Source organism: Aspergillus brasiliensis (assembly GCF_001889945.1).
Source record: "Aspergillus brasiliensis CBS 101740 unplaced genomic scaffold ASPBRscaffold_11, whole genome shotgun sequence".
NCBI lineage: Eukaryota > Fungi > Ascomycota > Eurotiomycetes > Eurotiales > Aspergillaceae > Aspergillus > Aspergillus brasiliensis.
In genome coordinates, this window is record NW_027137452.1 from 1101080 (window position 1) to 1110946 (window position 9867).

The 9867-nt window shown below is 52.8% G+C and overlaps 3 protein-coding genes across 3 annotated transcripts; 2 read left to right on the forward strand and 1 right to left on the reverse strand.

Moving 5' to 3' along the window:
- The first annotated feature begins 628 nt into the window (after positions 1 to 628).
- On the forward strand, positions 629 to 5145 carry ASPBRDRAFT_296890 (TRAPPII-specific subunit TRS120). Its single transcript, XM_067622689.1, has 2 exons — positions 629 to 1691; positions 1745 to 5145. The coding sequence occupies exons 1-2, from the start codon at positions 711 to 713 to the stop codon at positions 5027 to 5029; spliced, it is 4266 nt and encodes a 1421-aa protein (XP_067476458.1). The 5' UTR covers positions 629 to 710; the 3' UTR covers positions 5030 to 5145.
- Positions 5146 to 5231: 86 nt separating this feature from the next.
- Positions 5232 to 7361, reverse strand: ASPBRDRAFT_67911 (Sec1 family protein; the record flags this gene model as incomplete). Its single annotated transcript, XM_067628978.1, has 3 exons — positions 5232 to 6074; positions 6147 to 7172; positions 7197 to 7361. The coding sequence occupies 3 exons, from the start codon at positions 7359 to 7361 to the stop codon at positions 5436 to 5438; spliced, it is 1830 nt and encodes a 609-aa protein (XP_067476459.1). The 3' UTR covers positions 5232 to 5435.
- Positions 7362 to 7623: 262 nt separating this feature from the next.
- ASPBRDRAFT_46501 (lysophospholipid acyltransferase) lies at positions 7624 to 9863 on the forward strand. The gene is made up of 4 exons (XM_067625650.1): positions 7624 to 7798; positions 7886 to 7930; positions 7996 to 9114; positions 9172 to 9863. The coding sequence occupies exons 1-4, from the start codon at positions 7777 to 7779 to the stop codon at positions 9651 to 9653; spliced, it is 1668 nt and encodes a 555-aa protein (XP_067476460.1). The 5' UTR covers positions 7624 to 7776; the 3' UTR covers positions 9654 to 9863.
- Positions 9864 to 9867: the final 4 nt, after the last annotated feature.

Genomic DNA, 9867 nt, shown 5'->3' on the forward strand with positions numbered 1-9867 from the left:
GCAGAGGCGATGGCGAGTGACTGGCCGGAGACAGCGCGGAGTTAAAGTTATCGGGCTTATCAGATATGCACCGCTTATGTCATCAGGGCCCCCCGTGACATCGGGGGGTTTCCCTGGGTTTACTTGGGGATACGGCGGTCGACAGGCACGCCCGATGCCGCGATCTATCCACTCCGCACTGCTACTTACTGTCGTTCTCTGCTTTTAGATCTTCTTCTTGTGGGAGTTGAGTCTTTCTGCGTGGTCCAAGTGACCAGGGGTCACAGCTCTGTTTAACAAAGCTTCATGAAATCGCGAGCGTAATCGTTGCATTGCTCGTTCGCCCGTGTCCACTACTACGTCTGTTGATCGTGTTAGCGCTTCGTATGACTTCCGGAAGCTTGTCCGCCCTTTTGGAAGCAGTTCTGAGCAAGTCGCCGACTGCCTCCCTTCCCTTCATTCGCAGATGATACGATGGGTGTCGACCCTCTCTCCCCTATTGCGCCCGTGCGCTTACGGGCGCTGCTGCTACCCATTGGCAAGATAAAGCGCTCGAGGTTCTTGAGCTTCGCCGCAAGGCTTCAGGCCGAAAATGTTGTCCGCTTGGGTGATATCAGTCCTGATGCGCGACCCAATCGAAGTATGCCAGCGCACAGCATCCCATGTCTGCAATATGAGAGACTTGTTGCCGACATCTTAGGAACAGTGGTTGACTGATTCTCGCTATAGACATGTTCTCCCCGCTCGCCTTCCCTACCGGCATGATACTTTACGACTTGTCCTACTCCGTGCCCCCGACATCACACCTAGACCTTTTCCCTTTTGAGATATACCGAGAGCCCCTGGTCATCATCGCGATAGCGGATGGTGCAGAACTTGGCGAGAATGTGAAGAGCGAATCGGCATCTGCGGCAGATCAACCGCCCACTCCGGGCGAGTTGGAGCAACTTAAGCAGGAACTCGAAACACTCAAGGAGAGCAATCCGAGAGCGCTAGTACATCAGCTTCTTATCTTCGACTATGAAGGAGTGAATAAGCTCACAAATGGCCCAGAGGACGTCCTCTGGATCCCGCGACCTCAGGCGTCCAAGGCCACTACAATGAAAACAGTCCTGTGTGATATTACATCTCTCCTGCTTTCAGAGCTCGACGAATTTGCGAAGACTATTCAAAGTATACCTTCCATCGAGTCACCGAAGGCATCGTCCTGGGGACCCCATCGCGGCCCTGACATCCGACCTCGGCCGACAGACAGGCTATTTCACCGGATGACCTTGCCTACACATCTCCCATCCAACCCCAATGGCGCACCTGAGTCCCCCTTGAGCTCCAAACAAGGATCGCCTGCTCCTAGCGATCACGAGACTCCTACAACCTTTGATGAGATCACCCGATCGATACAGTTGGCCAACCGTTCCAACTCACTGGGCAAAATACATTCGCTGCCATCGTCTAAGGAGCATAGCCGGGACCGTCTGTCTGTGAGCGGCATGAGCGCGACTGATCGGACCAAGAACCGGATTAAGGGTCGCTCAGGTGTTGTTGTTGGGAACCTGTTCCTTCTAGCCGGAAGATGGCCAGATGCTCTGAAAGAGCTCGTTGAAGCTGCGTCTAGTGCTAGAGCAAGCAGTGACTATGTGTGGCATGCGAAAGCGCTGGAGTCCATTCTTCTTTGTCTATTAATGGTCGCGTGGGCTGGAATGGACTTTCAGGTACGCATCATCTAGTGCACAAGGTCGGTTTTTTTATGGCTAATCGGTGGCAGATCCCTCCCGTTTGCTACCCTGTCGCCGACAAGTCCTCGAAGCTGTCATATAGCAGTAGCCTTGACACGAGTCTGTCGTCTCCTGGGAACCGTATTATTTCGCTTCAAAACCTATCTAACCTATTGCCTGATCTTGCGAACAACATCCTGAATCTCTACAACCGTGCCGCCAACATTACGGATGAACCTCTGCCTCAACTTGTTTACTCCGAAACAGTAATTCGGTTGGCAAGATTATTGGCGGCGGCTCGTATTCGCGACGGTGCCTTGGACGACGTTGCCCTAAAGCATATAGTCATGAATGAGTCTCTCCCACCTTTATATCGACCAGAACGGCCTCGTGGTCTCAACATCCTTCGAAAATCCGACATTGGTAATTTCCTTTTCCGCGCCCTGCCTCTTTCTCCTGGCTCAGACCTGCCCGCAACGGACGCCATACCTATTATCGTTGGCGTAGTCTCAGTCCTGAACGTACTTGATCTGCCGCGGAAGAAGGCCTTTATCCTAAGAGAGCTTTTATCCATCATGGTCCCAACTCTTGTCCAGGCCCGAAAGATTGGCGCAGCAGAAGTGGGAGTTCATCCTGCTGCTGGCTTGGCATCTCTCAGCGACACGGCTTTTGATATCAATGCCCTTGATCTGGGACCAGGGAATATGGAGGAGAGCATGCGCTCGCTCCTTGCTACTATAGGTGACATCTACGGTGTGCAACCATCTTCATTCTACGAATGGGAGAAGAGACGATCTTCCACTGCGAGTGGAGGAGAGGCCTTGCCCGACTATGATTCGATCACTGCTATTGTTGAACGGGCTTTTCGGCACACCGTTCTGGATGGCTACGGTGATATCAACCTGAAGATTGATGTTCTCAAAGCGTGCATTAGTTCTTGCGAAGCGCTCCCTGATTTCAGTGGTGTCCTTCGTTTCACAGTAGAACTTCTGCAGACCATTAGAGGGGACTTGATGCTTGGATCTAGCTACCAGCCACCATACCTACCGCGCGACGAACAGATCCGACTTTTGAACAATATCAAGCGGACTGTCGGCGCAGCCAATAAACTGGGCGCCTCAGGGCTTGAGGCAGAGTACTGGGATGATTTTCTCATCCGTGGCGTTCAACTGCTGCCTCTTCCAGATCCCAGACGACCTGTTCGTCGCTCAAAGCCTGATTTGGATGCCGTTACAGCTGATCGCGAAAAGCCCACAAAGGATCCTTTCCTGTACAATCCTTTCTCCAAAGCAAGTAATAAGGCTGCTGAATCATTGATGGTTGCCGGTGAATACGCGGCGTTCCAAGTCACACTTCAGAACCCTTACGAGTTTGATCTGGAGATCGAGAAACTCACCCTCGACAGCGACGGGGTACCTCTAGAAGCCGTGGCGGAGTGGATTCTGATTCCTCCGCTATGCCTGCAAGACATCACTGTCTATGGCAAAGCCACTGGAGAGGGGGCACTCAAGGTTACCGGCTGCATAGTGAAGGTCCGACACTGCAGAGAGCGCAGGTTCCCGATATTCCAGAGCCCCTGGAAGCCGGAAGCCGAATGGAAATTCAAGCGCACTGGGCTTGCGGCCAAGAGGCCTTCTGTGGAGCGCCCACTTTCGTGGAGCTCAACAACTTCGAGAAATGGCAAACAACTTCCCAAGAAGGGCCCTGACACATCGGTGTGCGAGGTCAAGGTCATTGGCCAACAACCCTCATTGGTGATTGAGTCACTGTCCCTGTCCCAGTCCGCGCTGATGGTGCTGGAGGGTGAGCTGAGCTCCTTCAACATTACACTACGGAACACGTCACCATGTCCTCTCGATTTCATCCTATTTACCTTCCAGGATTCGACAACAAGACAAGTGCAGTCGGCCCTGAGCAATAAAGATCTACTACCCGTTGAAATTTACGAGCTGGAGCTGAACCTAACCAGGCCAGCGTTGCGGTGGCGACGACAAGGTCTGAATCCTGAGGACCACTCTATTCCAGCAGGCCAAAGCGCCACATTCACCATTGATGTTGTCGGAAAACCAGGTCTACAGGACACCACCGTGCAGATCGACTACTCGTGTATTGGATCCTCGCAGGAGGGCTTGCCTGATGTGTTCTATACTCGCCAGTTGTTCGTCCCACTGACTGCCACAGTAAATGCAAGCATAGAGGTCGCTCGCTGTGACATTCTGCCACTCAGCAGCGACTTCGCATGGTGGAACAACCCTGAGGCGGAAGCAGAACCTGACCAAATCAGCACCAATGTTCTACCTCCTGCCGCGGGTGGTGATCCGTTCTCACCGGTGCTTTCCCACCTCGCCCGGGGTGGATACGGCCCTGATCACTGTATTCTTCTCCTCGACCTTCGCAATGCTTGGCCAAACGCCTTGTCGATCACGTTGCATGTCGGCGAGAAGGCTGTAAAATCAGACATGAAATGGCCTCCAGAGCCGCCTCAGAATGGGGAGGGCCAATACACTGTTCGCGGGGAGCTCCAGCCCGGCCAGATGTCACGATTTGTTCTTGTCCTTCCCCGGGCCTATCTCGACAACCCTCATGCATCTATCCCAATCCTCAACACGGGAGTTAAGCGGCAGTTCGTCGTGAGTGCCAACAAGCTTACCTTTGAAGCCGAGGCAGCTACACGCGAGGCATTCTGGTATCGGGAAGAAATTCTCCAGAGACTTTGCGGCTTCTGGAAAGAGAAGGCAGGCGTCCGTGAAGGGATAATTGACCTGCGTAACCTTCGCCTGAACGCGCGCATGGTTGACTTCTTCCGGTTAGAAGACATTGGCGTGACATACTCTCTGGAACCCGCTTTCCCCGATGACACAAAGAGCGTGGTACAGACAGGGCGCTCAAAATACAACGTCCAAACTGACGACATGCTCAACCTCACCGTCACCGTCCTCAATCGTTCCTCTCGGCCCGTCCACCCTCTACTCCGTCTCCAACCCAGCCTCCGCCACCAACCCAGCAATATAGCATTAGATCTGTCGCGACGCCTCGCATGGACCGGAATGCTCCAACAAGTGCTCCCCATTCTGCATAGCGGCGAAAGTACTACGGCCACTGTTGGTGTCACTGTTCTCTGCCGAGGAGAGTACGAGTTTGGCGCTACCGTCGAGGAACTACGGTTGCTGAAGCCGGCGGCCGAGTCAGAGGACGAATCTTCCAAACCCACCCCAGCCCAGGCAGCGTTCCATGATGACGATGGAATCATCACGGATACATTTGGGGCAGATGTCGCCAAGAAACGACGAATATGGCACGCCAAGGAGACTTGCGTTATTAATGCACATGACTGAACGCTTCTTATAAAGATTAAGCGGTGAAAGAAGAAGGAATGGAGAGGCACTCATCATCTTATCAGCAAGCATTTTCTGTCTATATTCGTTGCATTCTCCGCCACAGAAACACTATCTTAATCACGACGTAAATGCAGGCATAGAGAAAGAGAGATCTTTTTATGTATATGTACATTTTAACTGTTGTTTCTTGTTCTGTATTCTCTTTTCTTATTCCAACCGTCTTCTTTTATGAATGCACATACGACAACGGATGAATCATGTATCATGTATCATGTAGGGATGGATAACAATCTGCACAAAATTGCCATGTTACGGACATTTAAAAAGTGGCTAACGGCTATAATCTCAGGATATATTATAATGATAAGGGAAAGCTACAGATACATAGAAGCAAATGCCAAGACTAATGTCCGACTGCCCTCTGAAGCCGACCAGCGGCGGACGAGGGGGCGGGCTCAGGCCAGCCGCTCACAGCATCATCGACTTCTTCAAGGAAGCTTGTGCTATTGTGGATGGACGTGCCTCCCAAGACGACTCTTACTCCAGGTGAGCTGGCATTGACTTGGGCTACCATTTTCGCTTCCTCGTACGTCGCTCCGCCCACCATGAAGATGATAATATCCTGGGGCTTGTCTCGTGTGTGGCCCCCGCCTTCGAGGAACGGGTATTGCAGCTCCTTCAGGCGACCTTTAATCAGGTTTTGGAGAGTGGCTTCCAGGCGAGGCGAGTGCTGGGTGTAGACGTTTTCGACGCCTTTTAGACCCTTGAACCGGTCTCGGGCACCGGAGAAGAGGGAGGTAGATTCGAAGAGGTCAGAAAAGCCGCCCGCGACCGGCGGGGCTTGCAAAGAGTGATGGTAGGCGAGGAGTTTGGGGATGATGTTGACCTTGTATGATGGGACGTTGCCGGCGGTGACGAGGAGATCGAGCAGGATCGGGAGCGCATTGTTCGGTTGCTTCTCGTAGCGGATGGCGTACAGAGCAACCAAGCGTAGCTTATTCTCTGCGGGGACGCTAGGTAATTGGATGATTCGTTGTAGGTTCTGCACGAGGTGGTGTCAAAAACTGGTGTGACGACAAGCTCCGTCCCCGGAGAGAGAAGAGCGATCACATACCTTGAGGTCATTGGCGTGATTGTCATTGCAGGCCAGGCTCTGCTCTAACTCACTGACGTCGAGCAGGTCGTCCTCACCCACGCGCCGACTCAGCTCCCCAACCAGTGTGACATGTTTACTCACATTGCCGGATAGTTTACGGAACTCGGGATAGTCCTCCACGAAGCGCTTCATATCCGCAATCGACTCAATGTTCATGGTGTTCTGCGTCTTGACCTGGTACTGCTCGACATACTCCTTGATGTTCTGGCCCAGGTCACCAAAGTTCTGGTACATATTCTTCTTAAAAAAGGGATCCTGATCCTGTGAGAGGACGATTTCACGCAGTTCCGGCCGAATCTCCGGTACGTCCCGGAGATCCACGCGCCCGTTATGAATGCCCATCAACTCATGCACCATCGCCTGGTAGGTCCACTGTGTCAGTAGCGGCGTAATGGGATCGTCTCTGCGGTCCAAGATCAGCAGGATCGGGGGTGTATCGGTCTTGCGGAAATTGAAGAGCTGCTCCTCCTGTGTTACTTGATAGCGGACCTCTGTGGCCAGCTTCTTCGCCAGCAGACTGTTCTTCTCGTAACGAATCAGCGGATTCTTTTTCAACGCCAACAACATGGCAATGACCCCCTCCGTTGCTCTTTGTAGGGCATCCGCATTCCACAGATCTGGCGACTGGCTCCACAAGCGCTGCTGCGGGAAGCCCAAGTTCAGGGAACAGAGATCGGGATTGATCACGAGGAAGTCGGCAAAGTGTTCCTGCACCACACGAACTACCTCGTGGGAATCGGCTTCCGCGAGTCGTTCAAGGGACGATTTGCGAATTATATTGGTGAGATAGATGTAATATTCTCCGTATTTGGGCTCGCGGAGCTCGTCGATCAGGAATTGAATGGAGGTGGGGGAAGGGCGCACGAAACAGAGGCAGCGAAGATGTCGCATACGCTCGCGAGCGGCATTATCGAGTCGATCGATGAGGTAGACTTCATGGTTCAACAGAGCGGACTGGGTGATGGCGGTGGACACGATGGGTACCTGGAGCAGGGTGGGTTAGCGCACAGCTTCCACGGAGATCAATGAGAGAAGCGCAAGTCCCACTGTCTCACTGTCGAGAAGTAATATCTTCATCTTTGCCGATGAGGAGCTGGAAGAGCCTGTCGCCGAAGGGTCCCCCGCGGTGACCATCTTAGAGATGTAGCCCGACACCGCCGCGACGACATCCATGTTGAATGAGGAGGGGCGGAGAGAGGGGCAAGAGGAAGGAGAAAAGAAGAGGTGCAGTTTAGCAGTTTTGTGGCGATGATTCTAGGCTTCCAAGATCGATGATGAAGATAAGATATCAGCAGAAAAAAGTATGGTGGATTCGGAGAAGCATGAGCTGAGTTGGAGGGCGGATGGATTGGTGGAGCGACACGCAGATGATCGGGGAGCTACCATGTGATATCAGACCGTTTAAGATACGCTTCCTCCTTCATTCCCGCCCGCCTTGTTTTTTGTTTTTCTCCTTTGCTTCTCTCGAGCACTCCAACGACTTCAACCCTGGACTCGATGTCGTACCGACGCAGTTGATCATCGGCCTTAGTTATCTACCTTTTTCCTTCTCTTCATTTCGCGTCCTTTGTGGCGATCTGCGTCCACCATGTTACCATTCATCAATCAGAGTATGTTTGAAACCCTCCGTCGCAACCCTTGAGAATGCGCGCCCCTCTTTCCCGCGTGAAGATCATGCTAATAGACTCTCCTTTTAGTCTTTGAGTATCCAGCTAATGCAACTGGAGCTTCGATCGATGAGCGTATGCCTCTCCCTCCCCGTGCTGGCCCTCCTTCGTCCCCAAACCAGTCCCTCACCGCTGAACAGTGAAGCTCATTGCGTCATTCCTCCTCTCCTATCCCCTCGCCGGTCTGTTGAAGAGAATCCCCGACGCTCAACCCTGGAAGAAGAATGCCTTCATTATTTCCGTCTCCTTGTTCTATCTCGTAGGTCTCTTTGACCTATGGGACGGCCTTCGCACCTTGTTCTATAGCGCCGCCGGTACCTATTTGATCGCCTACTATATCGACGGATCGCTGATGCCATGGATTGGCTTCATCTTCTTGATGGGCCATATGTCCATCAGCCATATCTACCGCCAAATTGTCAACGACCCTCAGGCGATTGATATCACTGGCGCCCAGATGGTCCTCGTCATGAAGCTTTCGTCTTTCTGTTGGAACGTGCATGACGGTCGGCTTCCCCAGAGCCAGCTCTCGGATCCTCAAAAATATGCCGCGATTATCCATTTCCCGACTATCCTGGACTACGCAGGATACGTGCTGTTTTTCCCGGCTCTTTTCGGTGGCCCGTCCTTTGAATACGTCGACTACCGTCGCTGGCTCGACACTACTCTCTTCGAAGTTCCCCCGGGTACCGACCCGTCGAAGGTGCCCCCGACCCGCAAGAAGCGCAAGATCCCTCGCAGTGGAACTCCTGCCACTAAGAAGGCCCTGATTGGATTGGGATGGATCCTGGCATTCCTACAGCTGGGGTCTTACTACAATCAGGAAACCATCCTCAGTCCCAGATACATGGATTACTCCTTCCCCCGACGGGTCTGGATCATGCACATGGTCGGGCTAACCACACGCTTCAAGTACTACGGCGTCTGGTCCTTAACGGAAGGTGCTTGTATCCTGTCTGGCATGGGATACAATGGTTTCGATCCCAAGTCCGGCAAGGTCTTCTGGAACCGGTTGGAGAATATCGATGCCTGGAGTCTTGAAACAGCGCAAAACTCCCACGGATACCTGGGCAGCTGGAACAAGAACACCAACCATTGGCTGCGAAACTATGTCTATTTGCGCGTCACTCCCAGGGGGAAGAAGCCGGGCTTCCGCGCCAGCATGGCCACGTTTACGACCAGCGCTTTTTGGCATGGTTTCTATCCGGGATATTATCTGACCTTCATCCTTGGATCGTTCATTCAGACGGGAGCCAAGAGTGAGTTCACCTGGCCCAAGCACCCGTGCATTGAACTTTCGTACTGACAATACGCAGATTTCCGCCGTTATGTACGCCCCTTCTTCCTCACTCCCGATGGAAGCAAGCCGACTCCCTACAAGCGTTACTATGACATCATGAGCTGGTTTGTGACTCAGGTCACTCTATCTTTCACGGTGATGCCCTTCATCTTCCTCGGATTCAGCACTTCCATCGGTGTTTGGCGGAGCGTCTACTTCTACGGGATCATCGGCAACCTCCTCAGCATTGCATTCTTTGCCAGCCCCGCCAAAGGCATCCTCATCCAGAAACTTAAGGCCCGCAACCGGCCTCATGTCACTCGCTCCACCAGCTCCGACGCCCTGCAACAGCCGACCCTAGGTCTTCCAAGTGACGCTGTCCAGGCCTTTGACGAGGCCGTGCAGGAAATCCGGGGTGAGATTGAAGCCAGGCGCAGACGCGGCAGTGCCGTTACCATGCCGACTGGGGAAGAGCTGAAAGCCGTTGTGGAAAACAAAATTGGCCGCAAGCTCCCATGATCATCTTGATGCTGTGACTTCCCATGCGACCCAAACAGAAGGGTCTCAAGAAAGATCCCAGGTCTCGAGGACCTACTACCAGTTTGGCTTGTTGCCAATTGATTGGATACGTGTGAACGAGGACGACTGACGGGGTTGATGATAGAATGTATATTAGACTGTTTGCTGCTCCAAAGCGCCCACGCTCTTTTTTTTTTTTTTTTTTTTTTTTTTT